General features: G+C 40.1%; 1 protein-coding gene across 2 annotated transcripts; it reads right to left on the reverse strand.

Annotated features, from left to right (window-relative positions):
- Positions 1-140: 140 nt before the first annotated feature.
- On the reverse strand, positions 141-18,213 carry LOC137129118 (centrosomal protein of 164 kDa-like). 2 transcript variants are annotated; one of them, XM_067507989.1, is made up of 28 exons: positions 17,868-18,213; positions 17,375-17,458; positions 16,942-17,053; positions 16,456-16,678; positions 14,831-14,995; positions 14,597-14,722; positions 14,425-14,505; positions 13,924-14,025; positions 11,818-12,987; positions 11,177-11,230; positions 10,939-11,063; positions 10,113-10,646; positions 9,626-9,757; positions 9,189-9,384; positions 8,398-8,472; positions 7,586-7,708; positions 6,891-7,034; positions 5,238-5,321; positions 5,081-5,149; positions 4,680-4,939; positions 4,203-4,385; positions 3,076-3,256; positions 2,878-2,985; positions 2,455-2,542; positions 1,845-2,216; positions 1,685-1,757; positions 1,445-1,564; positions 141-1,010 (listed from the first exon to the last, which is right to left on the reverse strand). In XM_067507989.1, exons 2-28 carry the CDS (start codon positions 17,451-17,453, stop codon positions 914-916), a joined length of 5,076 nt encoding a protein of 1,691 aa, XP_067364090.1. In that variant the 5' UTR covers positions 17,454-17,458; positions 17,868-18,213; the 3' UTR covers positions 141-913. The 2 variants fall into 2 exon arrangements, with proteins under 2 accessions (XP_067364090.1, XP_067364092.1); XM_067507991.1 differs by lacking the exon at positions 11,818-12,987 and having other exon boundaries at positions 17,868-18,049.
- Between the last annotated feature and the right edge of the window lie 909 nt (positions 18,214-19,122).

The following is a 19,122-nucleotide window of genomic DNA, read 5'->3' on the forward strand; positions in this document are numbered from 1 at the left end:
CATTGCAATGAGCAGTTACTGAATAAACGTCTCAATCGCAAACGTCCTTTCTCCTGGGTGAACAAAATATGGAAATCAGGGTGTGAATGTGTGTGTAGATAAATGCATACAAATGCGCACCCAGCAGCACTACCCAAAGATACATATCAAATAAGATTTAATAAAATATTTCATATAAAAATACAGTATGTATTTACACACATCCATTATGATCACATTAACATATGTAACATCTATAACTTTACCAGAGCCACAACTACTGCTTTGCAAGGTGTTGTTGAGGGTCTGGTAAAAACTGTAAAGAGAAAACGTCCTACTTCTAAAAAAAACACGAGGGGCACAAATATATATGTAACCTTTCAAGAAATGGACTTCACCTATGTGCATCTAGTTTTTATTGCCATGTCCTGCCTGCTGCAGCAAAGGAGAGGATTTGACTATGAAGAAAAATCTAGTGATCTTTTCAGTAATACAGAAGTATTGTAATTAGATATTAAAATACTTGTGATTTAAGATACCTGTGATTGTCTGACATTTTAATGCTAGTTCATAGTTAACATCAGTAAACGAAGCAGTAAAAAATAAAAAATAGTTTGGCCCAAATCTGGAATGGAAATAGGGTCTGTAAACATGACACTGAAATAGTTTGAAATGTTGGAGGATAAAAGTCCCCAGCCCTCTGTGATACGTGGCTCCCTGAACTCTACAGACACCTCTACCTCTAATCGCAGCAGAGGAGGTCGGACCTTCCCTGAAAACCTTTGCACTGAAAATTTTAAAATAGGGAAGAATCAAAGAAGGCGTGTAAAACTCACTGCATGTAAACGTCACAAAATTGACCAGTCACGGTCATAAATAAATGATCCAAAGTCCTCAGTCACAGTGCAACAGTACTGGACTGTGTGCCATGTCCTCAGTAATGATAGACTCTGATCTGGTTGTTATCATCCAGGCCCAGCTGGACCAGACCACTTTTGGATGATGGAGCCTGATAGCGAGTGAACAGAGGTCTGGAAGGCAGAATTAAGGGAAATGAAAGGCACGAGACTATGGTGATACAAGTGACAATAAATAATATTGTATAAGTAGCAAAATATTATCAGACAAGTCCAAAATCTAAACGAATACATCAATAAATAAATAAACCCTTAACCAGACATGCATGTACATCAATTTCATTAACTCTTTAGGACAACTGAAAATGTGAGAGAATAAAGGGCCAAACTTGGAAGTGATAAATGACTATATAACTGACAGGGAGATAAAAAAAAAAAAATAGTTGCATGGACTGATAAGCAGTTACTACATTTAGTCTGTTTTGATCTGCTACATTGAGATAAAGCTGAAAACCAGACATTGCATTGTGTTCTCTGTGTTCTCAGCGCAGTACTAATATTGACAAGAACTGTGTGTGTGTATATGACCATGTGTGACAGAAGGATACATGCTGGTGTCTTTCTTGCGCATCTCCAGCCACTTCTTGTTGCTATCAATCAGCCCCTGCAGCCTCTGGTCGTTCATCTGCACTGACTTCTGCATGGACCTCAGGCTGTGACCATGTTCGCTAACACACGCATACACAGACATCCACACTCAGGTTTAGGACGATGTTAGCAATTTAAGACAATGAGTATGTTCATGGAGGGTGTACTAATTGCATGAGTGAATGGGTGTTGTAAGTCACCTAGCAGGAGTGTATGACGGGTAAGCTGAGGAAGTCCTTGTGGTGCTGGAGGCAATTGGGTCCTTTGCTGCTCCTGGGGAACAAGAACAGCAGTTCAGGAACAACAATGGTTGCAACTAGTAACAAGTCCCATAGCAAAATGAAGCATCTCTTGGCATACCGGGGAATATCTGACTCCATCGGCTGTTGATTAGGCCCTCAGAGACTGTTATCTCACTGCTGATCGGGGTGCTGTAAGGTGGAGTGGCTGCAGAGCTGCACTGGGGTGCCCAGTTCCAGGATGACTCTGAGAGCCTCACTGGAGGAGGTGGGGCTAAGGAGCTGGTGCCCAGGGTGTGAATCTGGGACATGAAAGGGACAGAAATAGAGGTGGGAGGCTGAGATGGAGACGGAGGGAAGTCTGTGTAAGGCATGGAGCTCTGCTTATGAGCTAGTGAACTCAGTGAATTCAAGACAATGTTGAGCTGGCCTGAGATCTGCTGCAGGGAGTTTGCTAACTCCTGGACTTTGGCCGGGACAACTGGACGACCTCCTGATGAAAGTAAGGTGAAAAAGAGAATAGTTAACAACTGTGCCAATACGGTAGCTAGCTGGAAAATTTTACAAATCTTTTTCAAGTGTACAAAACATAAAAACCACTAAAGACCTGAATAAAAATACCATAAATAAATGATTTGTTTAACAAATGTTATTTTACTGTAAAGTGCAGCCAATTTGACTACACTCAATGAATATGTCCTTTTGTTAAAATAAAACCTTGGACATAGTACCTGTCACACTGCTGCTGAGATCCGACTCTGTCACATCAAACGTCACCTTCTTTTCTCCTGCCAGCCGAGACAGCTCTTCAAACAGAGGCTGAACATACAACACAACAAAAATGCATAAACAGACACTGCATGTTGTATGTACAATATGGCCCCGCTGGCTTGTGTTCGCCAAGAATGGGAACAGTAAACACATCCATTCAACAAAGAAATCAAAACAGTAATTAACTTCAGGAGTTACACTAAGATGCCAGAGATAGAGCAAAAATTAAATGATCTTATAAAGCTTCTTGTTTAGACATTTGGGATAATTGTTTTTATACTCACTCTGATTTTAGAGCTGTGACTAGGGTTGCTTGTTAAGATGTTGACCTCAGCAGGGAAAACGTGAGTGTACGGCAAAACTAAAGATTGGGTTCTACTGACCTCTTCGCCCATAGTGCTTTCCAGCTGCTGAAGATGGCCTTCTTTCCTTCGCAGAAGAAAGTTTCCTCTCTGAACCGTCTGCTGCAACTCTGCCACGTTTCTGGCCTCCTAATAATAGGGGGGGGGGAAAGTCACCAGCACTTAACAGTCATTGTAAACTATTACTCCAAATTCTAAGTAGGTCACACTCCACCCTACCTGCTGGAGGTTCCTTATCATCTCCTCAGTCCCCCCTACGCCCTGATTGGGGTCCTGTGAAGAGCTGCTCTCGACCGCCTGCAGAGCTGCCTGTCTCTCCATCAGCCGGCTGCTTTCCCTCTCCAGAAAGAGTTTGGTCTTCTGGATGGAGGCACCATGTGAAGAGATGTAGTGTCGGAACCTGAACCAGAACAAAGTAACACGGGTTAATGGCTGAAGTTAATGATGGTTGTGCAGTGGTAGAAGAAGTAGGAAAAAATCAAGCATTTAAAATCTGTACAAGAGTGCCAGGAGACAAACGTGGCTAAACTATTAAATGCTAATTATTTAAATTATCTTAAAGAGCTGGGGGCTGGAACTTGGAACCTATCCCAGCTCTAATTGGGCGAGAAGTGGGTACAGCCTGGACAGGTCGCCAGTTCACACTCAAAATTACACCTACAGGCAATTTAGAGTCACCAGTTGGCTTAACATGCATGTCTTTGGACTGTGGAATGTAGATTTTAACGAGAAAGTTGACCAATCCAATGAATAATATGAAAATAAATCAGAAAAAAAAATCTTTAATTTTTTTATAACTAACATTTTGAAACTATTGTTAAAATCAATCTAAATTTGGACAAGCAATCCCAGAAAAACAAACTGTCAAATAAAGACTGGGTGGAGTGCTTAGGGTTGGCGCCTCATAGCCAGAAGGTTGCGAGTACACGTCAGTGGCCTTTCTTTCAGTGGCGTGGGTTTCCTCGGGGGTACGCCGGTTTCCTCCACCAGTCCAAGGACATGTATGTCAGGTTAACTGGGGACTCTAAATTGCCTGTAGGTGTGAATGTGAGTGTGAATGGTTGTCTGTGTGTGTCTTTCTGTGTTGGTCCCACTTTTTGCCTTATGAGTTGATATAGGCCCCAGCCCCCTGTGACCCTAAGAAGGAGAAGTCGTTACAGATAATGGATGTAATACCCAGAAAATGAACTGAAATAATTCCTAAGAAGCAATGTTACCCTAATCGTAAATCACACTTAAAATAATTGTTTATTTCATAAATACAAAATGTTAAATGGCTGCTTAAATAAATAAATGTGTGTTTATTACTACAATTCCGTTCTGTGCATCTGTCTCTCTGTCCTTACTCATCCATGCTGCTGTGGCTGTCAGGTACAGGAGAGAGCGGTGGGTCGTCCAGGTCTTCTACGTGTAGTGATGAGTCTCTCATGTCACTGGAGGGCGCCGTCGCCTCTTTTTCGGTTTTCTTTTGTTCCCGTTTACGCTCTTGCCTTAGGGAGGCACTTGCCCCTTCACCTCGTTCCAACTCACTGACCAGACAAAGTAAGACCATAATGTTCCACAATTTCATTTGTCTGCAGTAAACCAAAATTTACACTATAGGGATTTCCTCCCACAGGGCTACTGTCACATATTTAAAGTTACCTACAAATTAGAAAAATAAAGGCTAAAGAAGACCTTTGAACCTATTGTAATGCATTTTAAATCATGTGAACAGTTTTGTTTTACTTCTATTTTAAATTTTATGGGTTTTTTTGTTGCTACTGTTTTCTCTGTTAACTGGTATTATGGAAAAAATGTTCTGCATAGGTACTGTGCTGTACCTGACTCTTTGGCTGAGATAGTCGCATCTCTCCTGCAGGAGAGCCAATTTGCTCTCCAGTTGCTCCTTGTCCTGCTTGGCTCTCCTGCTCTCTTCTCTGGCTTTATCTCTCTCTTCCCTCAGCCTCTCCTCATCTACCTTAGCCTTGCTCTTCTCTTCCCATGCTCGCTGAATGAGTTCTCTGGCTTGATGTTTCTCCTCTATCATCCTCTGCAGCTCCTCCTTCAGATGGTCTCTTTCTTGGATCAGCTGGGGTAAGGCCTAAACACATACACGCACGCACAAACAACCCCCCCCCCACACAAACACACACGTGGGAAAAGGTTGACATATGGAGGAGTGGGTGAATATACTGTAATCACTTTTCTTTTTTTTACCTTTAATAGAAATTGGACTTCCCACCTCAATCTCTCTGTCCATGTCTTCCTCTTCCCCTCTAAGCTTCTTCCATCTCCTCTTAAGATCTGCTGTCTGATACAACACAGGAACTATTAGTATGTGTAGTTGAAGTGCGTGGAGTATTGAGGACTGACCGAACATTATGTATGAAATGGAAAACCTTGGCCTGCAGCATAGCTTCCTGGCTCGTCAGTTCTTTGGCTCTCAGCTCCAACTGATCTGTTAGATCCTGCAGTTCTGACTCCTTATAGAATAAATAAGGCAGAATTAATATTCTCTGGAATAAACGTTTTCTGTTAGGAAGTTGAGAACAGCCATGGATGCTGTTAGTTTTTTGTGCCGTTATCTTGTTATAAGAGCTAATTTTATTATCTTGAGAAAACGATATATTTTATATTTATATAAAAAGATATTTTAGCAAAACCCAAATGACTGTCTCAGTTTCCGTAAATCCCATATAACATCTTATTTGTCAAAGTTTGTGTAATAAATCATAATTTTTGCTAAGGTTCAACAGTGACAATAAGCTGTTTGATGTTCCGTATGACTTTGTTAATGTTTTATTATAGTGGTTTAATTATTAGACTGCTTAGATAAGCAGAGCTCCCCTGATACCGCCCACTCTCTCTTACATCACTGTGGTGCTGAAAGAGCAGCAGGTGCCAGGTCTGACTTTAAGGGTATTTTCCAAGTGTATCTGTTCTCTTATTCTGAAATTATTGTGATCTCCTGGAACATCTCTATCTAGTTCACATTCTGACCCCCATGTCCCATGGACAGAACCAGTGTCCTGCAGTGTCCTGTTGATAGCGTTCTGTGCAGAGAGTGCACTGACGTTAAGTGCATCTATTCACCCAGCACCTTGATTAAATTTCGCAATTTATGTTTTATTTTGAAAATACTTTAAAGCTTTTGTGACTGTGTGATTTTACAACCTGAGCAGAGCAGAAGACTGATAAAGCACTGGATTGATGTAGGCTAATAATAAACAACATCACCAGTTATTTGTTGATGCAGATATTTTCTCAGCTCTCACAGACATGGCACATTTGAGCATCTTCTGCCTCTATAATTACAATTTTTATTTAATTTATTATGTGAATAAAGGGTTCTGGGGCTGCCGACGAATGAGAGGCTGGAATTGAGGTGCACATCTCTGACAGAATGACACTGGTGCTGACCCCTGGCACATATTACATGGACAAAGCAAAAGTATCAAATGCTAAATATCCAATACACGTGATCTGTGTATTGGATTGGATGCATACCAGGAATTTTAGAATGACACACATGAAAATGCCCTTAAAGTTGGACCTGACACCTGCTGCTCTTCCAGCAGCACGGGATGTAGGGGGTCAGGAAGGCATTGTTTATCTAACTTATCTGAAAACTTAACCACTGAGGTAAAACATTAACACAGTCAAGCGGAACATTAAATAGCCTATATTTACTGTTGAACCCTAGCAAAATCACATTTAGTTACAGAAATTTGGAAGTATAGGGTTTTAGATATGACCTACAGGAGCCGAAATTTTGCTAAATGATGTTCAAGAAAATCAACCTTGTGATCTCAAGATAACAAGAAAAATAATTGTCATGAGAAAACCTACTTCATTTTACAGAGAAGTTTTCTCATCATCATGAAAATTACCTTTTATTTTCGGATGCAAATATTAATCATCCATTTAAATATGTTAAAACAACTGTGACTCTAGGTGGAATTAATACCTTTTGAGCTATAGTTTTAGACTTTGGTTTAATGTTACCAAAGGCTTAGTACCAAAGTTTTATGTCTGCATCTCTCCCAACACACCTTGCGTGAGTGTGTCAGCTGTGCCTTTTGTAACTGTGTTTCAAGCTGCAGACAGAGTTTCTCCAGTTGAACAGCATGTGAGGCCTGTAGACGCTCTCTGTCTTCCCGCAGACTGGACAACAAGCGCTCCCTCTGAACAGTTTCCTGGAACACAGAAAACATTTGTTAAATTATCTTTGGGAGTACAATCATTTACATAATGCAACCCTAATCCTAATCTTAACCCTTTAACATTTTTTGGAAGTTAAGACCAGCCACAATATCATAAATAACATCCTCTCTAAAAGGTGTAAAACTCAAACTTATCCTCACAAAATCTGACAACTAGGAATCCTGAAAGTCAGAAAACCTATTAACTAGGAGAGGCACTGGTAAACAAATAGATAAAACTAGATAAGATCATGAAATTATAAAATAATTACGTACATTTTTATGAAATTATTTTCCATTATGGATTATTCTAGTCCAGTCTCTATGCTAAGCTAAGCAAACTGTGTCCTGAAAGCATCTTCATTATTAAAGTTAAGAGGGCTATCAGTCTTTCTATTTAACTCCGCTAAAAAGCAAAAGGTATTTTTTCCACAAAATGTCGGTTTCTTTAAGCATGAAAAACAAAGGAACCCACTTATATCTGAAACTGTAGTAATTTATAGTAAAATTTCATTTCTTTAACATTGATTTGAACACGTTCTGACCTCATCCATGTGTTTCTCTCTGATGTTGTTCATCTCTCTCCTGTGGTCCTCCCTCAGCTGCTCCAGCTTCCTCTCATGATCACGCTGCACTTCTTCACGCACTTCCTGCAGCACATCTGCCAGCTAGACAGTGGAAGTGAAGGTCAAGTTAATGCAGATTATTATTTTTCAATGTACTCCAAATTGGAGCTTTGGCAAAGAAACGCACATGATGATGATGATGATGATGACGATAAGGATAGAAGGCTGGCTGCGGCCTTTCTGTTCGGTGTTTGCATGTTTTCCCCGTGCTTGGGTTTCCTCTGGGTACTCCACATTCATCCCACAGTGCAAAGACATGAATGTTAAATTAACTGGTGCCTCTAAATTGCCTGTGTGAATGTGAATGGTTATCTTGGATAAGCTCCAGACCCTCATGACCCTGAACAGGATAAGCCGTCACAGACAATAGCTGGATGGATTTAGATAATCAAATCTTTAATATAAAAAATGAGAAATTAAAATCAGTTGACAAATGTTAATGTTGCTGCTTTTTATCCTGAAAACTGCAGCCTTCAGACCCCCTCAGTGCTGTCTTACCCTTTTCACCCTGCTTTGCCTCACACATGGTTTATAACAACCTTTTTTCCATGATGTGTCCAATACAAAGTTACAACAACACTAGCATTGTTACAGTGGTCTCTTCTCATGCACTGATTCACGATGGTAAACAGCCAATCAAGCGATCTCTTAAACATGTCAAATCTTCTGAGCACCGATGGGGATGAAATTCTGTACAGACCCAATGTGTGTGCCTGTGTGTGTCCTCTAACCTCTCTTTGGTAATCTGCCAGATGCTGTTCAGGTCGTGGACTCATCAGCTCCTTCCTCGTCTTTGTGCTTTTAACCTTTATACACACAAAACAGTGCAAACACAGAGACACACTTACTTAGAAAGTATATCTGTGTATATCTATATAACTGTGTCCCTCATGTCCATGTCCAAATTGTTTAAAGTAAGTACATACAATTATAAAGCACTCAAAATGGGTCAAAGTAAATGTCAATACTTGCTGGCCGATATTGTTGATAGTGCAATTATACCATCATAACTAAGATTTTTCTTGTCTTGTTTTCTTACAACAGTAAATAGCTTATAATATCCAGTCTTTCTGTTCCTTTTCGTTCTGATGCAAGATAAAGGGACTTTTGGAGACCAGTAACCTGTGCTTGTGTCACAAAACATCCACATGAATAGCTTTTGGCCGACCTTTCCCCTGAAAACATGGATCAGGTTCAGATTACTCTTTTTTACTTTGGATTGCTTAACAAAGTTCTGATGTTTGTCTTTGCCTTTGTTAACAATCTGAGCTAACTCTGCGCTTGAAATTTGCTAGAAACAGTAAATAAAGATGCCTTGCCTAATAACCGTGACAATATTTGACTTATGCAATTTATTGATTTATTGATGAATGATATTGTCAGAAAGAAAATCCACTAACAGAATTTTGTGGTAAGCTCCATCACGGGTGCAAAAACTAAATGTAAACTGTGGAATTTGAATTACTAAAGGAGAAAATTTTCAAAATAAGATTAGGGCAATTAGCTTGCACAGTAGCAGTACCTCCTGTCTTAGAGAGTTTAGTTTTTCTTCATTCTCTCCCTGGAGTCTCCTCCTCTCTTCCTGAAGGTCTGCTTCAGAGTCAGCCTTCAAACGCTCAATGTCCTGCCTCTTCTTGGCCTCCAGTTTTTCACGCTCTGCTGCTCGTTCTTCCTCTAAAGCGATATGTAACTCCTTTAGTATGGTTTCACTCTCCTCCCTGATCACAGGACACACACATAAATGCTATTTTGAGGAATAAAGGTAATTAAATAAACCAAACAATTTAAGTAGGGCACCTGTAGCTCAGTGCAGTTTCAGTGTCATGGGCAAGATACCAAACACTAAGTTGCTCCACTTAGGACTACAAATCACAACCTAGATATGTTAATATGGAAACACTGATTGAGAACCACTGCTCTTGTGTACTTTTGTTTTATATGTTTGTTTGTGTGTCTGACCTGAGCTTCTGCTGTTGTTTCTCTCTCTCATTCTGTACAGACTGTCTGAATTCCTCCAGGGTCCTGTCAGACTCTTCGGTCAGCCTGGCCTCCTCCTCTCTCCTGTTAGACAGGATATCTTGCCGAAGAGCCCTAGGGAGGTGCATGTACATGTGTATTTATAGATTAAAAGCTGTGACTATGTAGAAAGATACAAAGATTTGTAGGTGTGTTTAGGTAAGTCCTTTCTAAACTGAAACATTATTTTTTAAATGTGAATGTGTCTCTTGATAACATCCATAATAAAATCCACTAAGAATGAGAAGTAAACCATACAAAACCAAATAAACCTCAGATGGATTTAGGGTTAATTTTAAAATTAGGGTTAGATAAAAGAATACATTAAAACCTTCTTTTAGGATTTAATAGAATGTGCCTTACAGTGATGTAGTGCATAAAGCTGACAAGTTAGAGCAGGACTAAAGTGTTGCATACTGTGCATACTTGCCTTAGTCTTTCCTCGCTCTCCGCCTTTATCTTCCTTTCCTCCTCCTCCTCCTCCCTTCTTAGCTCTTCCTTGAGGTCACAGATCTTCTTAGCTTTCTCCCTCATCATTTGCTTCCTTTCCTCCGCCACCTCCCATTCAGCATTTTTCCTCTCCTCTTTTCTTTCTCCCAAACTCCTCTCTTCTCTCTCTGCCCCCTTCAGGTCCCCATCCTCCTCATCTTTGCCGCTCCCTTTCTTCTCTCCATCTTTAATGGCTCTCCAGCAGGATTCTTCATCCACTGAGTTTTCATGGTTTTGGAGGAGGAGTTCAGCATCGTCAAGATGGGTTTTGGAAGTGCGGACCAGACGACCTCTAGAGGTTTCAGGCCTCTGTAGTCCCAGAGAAAAGCCAAAGACTTCAGCTTTTGGCTGAAGCTCCATATCTTGCTCTGAGTTGGAGTGGCTGGAAAAGGGGGGTGACGGGCTGGACTGGTGGAGGATGAGGTGGTCAACATTAGGGGTTGTGGGGCTGACTTTGTCTTCAGCCAGTATATATCTTTTAAAACAAATACAGTGTATACAGAGAATGGAGAAAATAAAGAGAGATATGTGAGATTGTATACAGTAAGTTATTGTGTATGTTTACCAAAATTACACGCCTTGGTTTTGATACAGTAGCTGCATGATTCAGCAAAATAAATGTAATAGTTGTGATTTTTAGCCAAGAAACGTATGACTCCCAACTATTTTCAGAATTTTGACAATTTCATGCTAAAAACAATTTAATACCCGATGGGGCTCAAGGGCACAAGAGCTACTGAGATACTAAGAGAAAGCAGTAATGTAACCTCTTTGGAGCTTCTGCCTTCTTGTTTTTGTCAGCCTCGTCATCTTTCATTTTCTCTCCATCATCGATCATTGGGGGACTGACTGTGCCAGACAGGTCTTGGATGCTCACAATCTTCTCTGATAGCTTGAGGATACAAAAAGACAGCCATTAAGAGACTGACAAGCAACAGATGAATAAATGAATAAATACCTGAATGAATGGTATTACATGGGCATCATGCCACTTAACAGAACTACCTTGACATCTAGAGAGGCTGAAGCTTCCACAGTGTTCTTACAAACCAAAGAGTCCTGCAATAACACACAGAAGGATATTTAATGACAAAGTAGATGAAAAGACAGATGTGTACACAAAACAACACTTAAAAAGCCAAACTGAACACAGGAGCATGCTGCATTTTTCATAGAAACACAGGAACACACAGCATAAGGCAAAAGCAGAGTGAACTTTACGTGCAAACACAATCAAAGCTCATGAGCGGGTTGGCTGCAAAATCAAAGTCAAGCAAGCAGACTAAAAAAAAAAATAGAGGAAGCATCGGGGGAAGATAAAAGCCCTGTGTCTGGTCAAATAGCTCAAGCTGCCATTGAAGAGCAACCAAAAGCCTAAACTGTCAATGGGCACAGGAAACAGAAATATCCAATCCAGTCCTTAGGGCATAAATGTATTGTCCTTTCACTAATTAAAATTCCAGTGTGTTTGTGATGACATCCAGTCAGGGAATCACAAAGAATGAGACAGTTTCTCTAAGACAGTGGAGTTGGATTATGGGATTTGCATGTACCCGTGCATGCTTGAAGAGGTCAAGCAGTAGTTGGGTGGGTCTGACTAGGTATGGGAGGGTGTGAGCACGCACAGAGGCAATATCAAACCGTACCTCTGCAGGATGGGGGCATTTTTTTGCCATGCTCTTCATCTTGCCAGCAGTAATTTTTTGATTTTGCTCAAGCGTTTTATGGTCAGTTAGAATCAACTTCTGTCCTAGTTTGGCTGGTCGGACATGAGCTGCTTCCATCTCAAACAGCTTGATGACTTCCTCCTCACTCTCTGGTGTTCCTTGCAGCTTTTGTCCATCTGAATCACTGTCCACATCTGTGCCGTACCTCTCTGTGTCTCCTCTATCGCTCTGCACACATCTCTCTAACACCTCCTCGTCACTGTCTGTCAGTTTCCTCTGGCTCAGGGAGCATCTCTCCAAAGCCTCTTCACTTTCATTGTCCTCATCCTCTTTATCTTTTTCTTGCTCTCTTTTGCTATTTACGTCTTCCTCTTTTTCCTCACTTTTTTCCTGCATTTCTTCATCATTTGTGCTGATTTCATGTGCATCTCTCTCTTTGTCATTTTTGTCCTCCGCCTCACTCCTGCTATTTTCATCACTTTTAAACGATTTCACCACAACTTTATCACAGTCGTCCACCTCTTCCTTCACCTCCATTAAACGCTCCACATAGTCCTCTCTGTCTTCGATCTCATCATCCTGGTTTTCAGTGCACATCTCTACCTTCCCATCGCTGTCATTTTCCTCTCTTTCACTGCTCTCCTGTCTCTCACTTTGTTTCATGTATTCTGTCTCTTCACCTTCCTTTTCATCTTTCTCCTCATCTTCATCCTCTCCTTCACAGCATTCCTCCTCAATCTCATCACTCTCTAACTCTTCCTCTTCTTCTTTCCTGCTCTCTACAGATGCTTTACTTCCTCTCTGGTCTTCCTTACTTTTACCACTTTCTTTTTTGCTTTTTCTCTCACCTGCATTCCCTCTATCCTCTTGCTTATTTCCCACATCTCCTTTCTCATTTCTCAATTCCTCCTCTGCTTGCCCTCCTCCTTTATCCTCTCCTTTCTCTCGCTGAGCATCATATTGTAGCCCACCTCCCTTATTTTCTTCCTCCTGCCACTCTACTTCCTTCAACACCTCTGCTGCCACCTGTTCAAATTGTTCAGCAGAGAATTCGGCTTCAGCAGTGGAAGCATCAGCCCCCTCCTCACTGATATGTATTCTGCTGCCCGGCAAGGGTGACTGGTGGAGTTCATTGGCCATCAAAGAGTCCTTGGTTCAAAGAAACAGGAAGTCCATCGGTCCCAAACAGAGACACAAAGGAGGGCGTGCAGAGACACAAGGGAGAGAAAGGATGGAGGAGGGCAGGTGAGGGAAGGAGCCAGATAAAAAGATTGTGACCCCTGTTGAAAGATGACTACTGCATATAAAACTGAAACATTATGTACTTTAGAAGGACAAAATTAATGTTAAATAGCCAGCAAATAAAGAATAAAAGACAACAAAACAAAAACAAATACTAGACTAGAAAATACAAAAATGTTAGTACTCCTAGTGAATGAGAACATTTTGTAATTTTATTAGCATGTTAAAATGTGCAGAATTCAGGTGACTTCTCAAAATCTAATGGCAGTGAAGGGGAATTGTATTGGTCTATCCCAGTGTGGATACATACACAGGAGAAAGTAAAGTATACATGGTTTATATGGGGATGTTATCATGCTTCTGGTTTTTAGATTCACACCGCAAAACAGTAACAGTGACAGTAGGAAGACAAAAGAACAAAGAGGAAGATACAGTAACAGCCGTGTCCATGGGACAGATCCCAGCAGCAAAGCAGCTACATGAACACATACAGGTCACAGTGGAAAGGGTCAAAGAAAGACAAGAGAAGCAAAAACAGACTGTTTAAAAACTGCAGTACAAGTCCACTACAGTGTCACGAGACACTGATTATTTCTATGCTCCTATCATTAACTGACCAAATGTGCATGTACAATACATATCTGTTCATGTAATATCTAAATATATTTCAGTGAAATTTAATCATACAGAATAAGACACTATGGCCATTCAAAGAATTGGGCACACAGGTGTTAGATAGGCTTAAAAAGATGAGAAAGAGGTTGCATTTTGCATTGATTGTTTAAACATAATCCAGGACGAGAGAGAAAGACAAACACAGCCGGGAGCCACTACTAAATTCACCTGCTGAGATGATGGTTCAGGGCTGTGTTCTCCAGACAAGACCAAGTCCTGCAACTCTGGTTCAGTCTCCTCAGCTGGAGCGGCACCACTGGCTTCACTATCCTATAGTACACCAGTAAAACATTAACTATTAAAAAATATATCTAAATAAAATATAAATAATAACACAAATCTACAAATACCTAGGTTTGATGAAGTAACATTTGTACTAGCTAAATTATGCTGAAAGGAATTCTTTTATTGTTTATGCTATTTCAAAATGAGGTGAGCCTCCAACTGTATATAAAGGGGAGTTATCAATCTGAAATATATTGTATCAGTAAAACACTAATGGAATGTATGACTTAGATAAAAATAGTTAATTTCTATTATTAGATTATAATATCAAATAGCAAACGTGTTGCATGGCATACTTGCCTCTTTTCTCTTCAATTCTTGTGTCTCTCTACACTGTCAACATTAAGTTAGAGAGAGTTATAAAAAGTATGTGACCCTGTCTACCTCATATTGTAGTCCTCCTCCAAGGGCGTCCAAGTCCAGATGCAGATTCTTCAATAGCCTGCCTGAACCCCGAGGACTCGGCTAAAGAAGTACCAAATACCACCAAGAGAAAAGCTTTTATGAGCAAATGGCAGCTAAAGCAACACTGTTTTATATTTATCTTCCACTGTACCTCGTTCTCTGAGATTTTTTCTTCATCACTGTCGTTATCATCATCATTGAAGCCAGACAAAGCAAGAGACACCCTTTCCTCTTGCCTTGTGCCTAAAGCACTAGATGCCCCACTGCTCCGAGGGCCCTGTCACAGAATGAAAGTAAACACAGAATACAGTAAGGGTTTGTAAGAAACTAAAAGCTCAAATGTTCAGCACACATTATAGCCCCTCATACGGTACTACGATCTTACCCCAAGGGATGTCTTGAGGGGCTCCAGGCCCCCAGAGTTAGCAAGAGACCCCCAGAGAGGAGGGGAAGAAACAGAAATTAGGCTTGGGCCAGGGGCATCCAGACCTCTCAGAGGAGCCAGGCTGCCAAGTGGGGATGGCAAGGGTCCCAATGCTGAACTCAGGGTCTATGCAACACATGATACAGGTTATTACAAATGACTAACCACATTTTGACATCTTGCATAGCTTTTCCCATAAAATGTTATATCTGGTGTGTCTGTCTTCACAATCAGAACTGATAAAATATGAATTTTAAATGCACCTTTTAGGGTTTAAAGTAGCTCTATCATTTCTTTCACAGGGAGCATGTTTTAATATTATTGTAGGATTATTATGGGAAATTCACATATATTGTATACGCAATCGAGACTTTTACTTGGCTCACGCTCTGTATCTCTGTGAATATGACATGAAACATGAATATGTCTCTTTCTTACTATTATTACATTATTGCCTACCCACAAAAGTAACACTCCCCTCAAAAATAAAACAAACTCAACCTAAAAGGTAACAATAGGTTCAAACAAGCATTGTTACGATGATTAATCCCCCCCCCCTCATAAGTTCAAAGTGCATTCTAGCTGTTAAGCAGGACTCGCTGAAAAGAAATGCTATCAAGAACTGCTGCACAAAATCTAAGGAGGTTGGAGCACTGGCCTCCAAATGGCAGAAAAACTTCAGCAGCAACCAAAGAAAAAAGTACCGTCAATGGTGCACCGGTTTTACAACTGTAAAAATATATATACATATACATATATAAAACAGTAGTCTCACATCCCTCTGGCTGAGGGAGATGTGGTTTACCATGTTTTAATGGTGAAGCGTGATTTGAATTAGAATGTTGATCACAATGGATTGTAAAATACTGAAAATAAGTAAAAATAATTAATGATTAAAAACAGTATAGTAATGTAAATCCTGTACCCTTATAGAAGTGTTGATGAAAACTGTAGGAGAAATTGACTGTGGGACTGATGATAACTCTATAACTAATTGTTTTGCACAAACATGTCAGTACTTAAAAGTGCGTAAGTGTGGTCTTTACGGTGCCTAGACTGTGATCTTACACTGGTGAATGTTAGAATCTTTGTTAAAAGAAAACAGACATCAGTGGGTTTTAAGAAGAAAACTGCTAAATGTTTGATGAATGAGGCCCAGTTTTCCAATATATTGGCTCTGAAAAGCCCAGAAGGAAAACAAACAGAGACTGGAATGTTTGGGTAACGTAATCTCCTTTTCTTTTTATTGTTTTACCTGGTTTCCCATAACATTTCAAATGCGAGTTCTGCATTAAATAAAGAAATATTGGTAATGGACTGAGAAACTCTACTATGTAAATATAATAAATAACAAGCAAAATTTTGCAAATGTAATATTACTATAAAGCCATAAATAAATATCCTTTCATTTGTATCCGTACCCATTGTCATCTTTTTATCAATAAATAAAACAAAAATTTATATATTCTTAAGCTGCAATGGCGGGAAAGATTTTGCCTGCTTTTATATTTCTTTGTATTTTTGCATGTTATGTTTACCAGAAATTTTTATATTACAAAATTTGGACAACTATAACAATCACTTACTCCCAATGTCTTGAGAGACTCCTTCTTCTTTTTCTCTTTCTTTTCTTTTTTCTTCTTCTTGTCTTTCTCCTTCTTTGCTCCTGTTTTTCCTCCAGCGGCCGTAAGTTGGGCGCGCTCACGTTCCTGGGTCACAAGGTGGCGGTAGTGCTCATCGCAGGGGTGATCCCAGACGGACTGGCCCGTGGAGAAGTTGAAATAGTAAATTTCTCCTGTCACATCCTGGCTGTGGGTGGGTGAAAGGGAGAGAAAAGTATTTTATTTACTTAGATGGCTTTACTATATTGGACATCTCTCCGAGGATCTTGTTATTGACAGGTTCGTATGCACCTCCATCTTTAGGTCAAAGCCTCCAAAACAATGTGGTTCCGCACAAACTACACAGCTCAATCCTTTTTTAGAGTGATTTTTTTTTTCTTTTATGTTTTCTATTACGTGATCATTTTGCTGGGACTTCACTACTCAGACCCTCTCCCCTGTTTTTCTTACCATGGCTTCCACTCAGGAGGTAGAGGGACAACAATACCCTCTCTGGCCAGCCATAGGAGCTCTGGTTCATTGTCGGGATCAATGCCAATTTGTCTTGCATACTCTTGAACCTCTGATGACAAAGAGAAAAAGGTGAAAGATAAGAAGAAGTGCTGAATATAATTGCAGTCTATTATACAGTATGCAAGATTCTGCAATAAAGTAGACAGCTGAATTGAACAGCTCTCTTAGGGAGAGTAAATCACCTCCACAATAACCCAAACTACAACTGTGTAATTAATAAAAATCTAAAATGAGCTAAATAACAATGCTAAATAAATAGTGGAGTAATACTACATTAGTAATACTACCATTACACAATTCCAAAGATAAAGATAATGATCAACATACTGTTAACCAATCAAATTCGGGATTTCACATCTACCATGTGTACCTTGTTCAGAGGGTATATAGTTCTCATCGTAGTGTTCTTCAAGGATCAGCTGGTCTCCTATGAGAGCAGCTGCAGTCATGGCAACTGCAGAGACGCGAGGAAAAAATGCAAAACAGTATGGCTAGCAACAGCAAGGATATATTCTCCACATAACGTTACACAGTACTAGAAAAGTACTCTGTTATAACAAGATTGACAAGTCCATTACTCGCATCTAGTCAAGGCTAAGAAAAGCGTTGGTTTATTACAGACGCAGACCTAAATAATCGAGAAACTGTGCTCCAGTACAGCAATACCAACACTACGAAATATAACGGTTATCGATGTGAAATCGTATTAAAGGTATAAAATACAGCGGAGGGCAGAAAGATTAGGGGTAAGCTAATTAAACTAGCTTCTTAGCTAACTTCATATTACCTGGGCGCCATCGAGCTAGCAAACGTTAGCTTAGCGAAATAAATAGTTGTAAAGCAACTAATGATGCGTGATTTACCTTGCGAACTTTCCCCCGCTTACTCATTGAGCTATATCACAATGGTGATTAGCAGTCATTTTTAACGCAAACATTGTGTAAACAGAAGGGAGAAAGATATGAAAATTGACACTATACAGCTAACAACATCACCAAGGACGCTTCCCCCGTTTCCTGTTTACGACAGATACGTCACTAACTAAGCCACATGAGGTGTTTAAGTGTCCCAGTGATTTCCCGTGTCATTAACGTAAAGGTACACTTGAGCCACTAATCATCCGAGGTGGTATGTAACTACAATGTCTCCCCTACATTGCTACAAGCATGGCGGCCCGCTATGCCAACGAGATCCCCCGCCATGCATACATGACAGGTAAAAAAAAAAAAAAAAATGTTATTTGGTGATGCTACGTTCACGACCAATCCGCATATGATTAACGTCTCGCGGGTTAATGTGCCCAAATTTCACTTGTTGGCCTACATCCACTCCAATCCTTTTTTTTTACTTGAAGAACGAGAACCAGCCTCTAATGAGAGACAGACGCTGTTGATTTACTAAAGGCCGCATGATTTCTCCGTTGCTGCAATTAAACGCAGCATTTAGTTGTCCTCTCCTCCCCAGCTCGGTAGAGTGTCGTATTGAGTGAATGAAGTAAGGGAGCGGAGTAAATCAGAGAAATCAAACGGTTTTTTCTTATCGTTACAAAACGGTTACGTTCTATAACACAAAAGAACATGGTCACACCTCTACACAACCCTGCAGGAAGGACTTTGTATGATCACAACTGAAGTGCACATTTCACACTTACAATGAAGAGCAGTGACATTAGGTGTGACAATATGATTTTATGTCGTTAAAGTCCACACATAAGTAAATATAAATTATATTGATGGCGTGTTTAAGTTTGAATCTGATCTATCATTTGGTTCGCCTGATAAATTTAAAATGCGTTTACCTTTTTTAAAAATTATAATTCAGTTTTTTAAAAGCAATATTTATAGCACGGTTTAACATTGTCTTCCATAACTGGCAGGAATGGAAGGAATATTCTGTTGTATATGCCATCAGCATAAACAGCCTGTTAGAAGAGGAACATCCCAGAGGGCTTTAATTGAGGCCCTTAGTGAGACGTACAGGAGAAATTGTTTGCATTTACTTTGTTTTACTTGACCCTACCACAGAATTTACCAACCAAGCCTGTCACATGAGAAAGAAACACCCTTTTTATCCTATATTGTCCTCTTACCACGGTGCCTGAAACATTTTCTGGGGGAA

Source organism: Channa argus, chromosome 6, assembly GCF_033026475.1.
Source record: "Channa argus isolate prfri chromosome 6, Channa argus male v1.0, whole genome shotgun sequence".
Classification (NCBI taxonomy): Eukaryota; Metazoa; Chordata; class Actinopteri; order Anabantiformes; family Channidae; genus Channa; species Channa argus.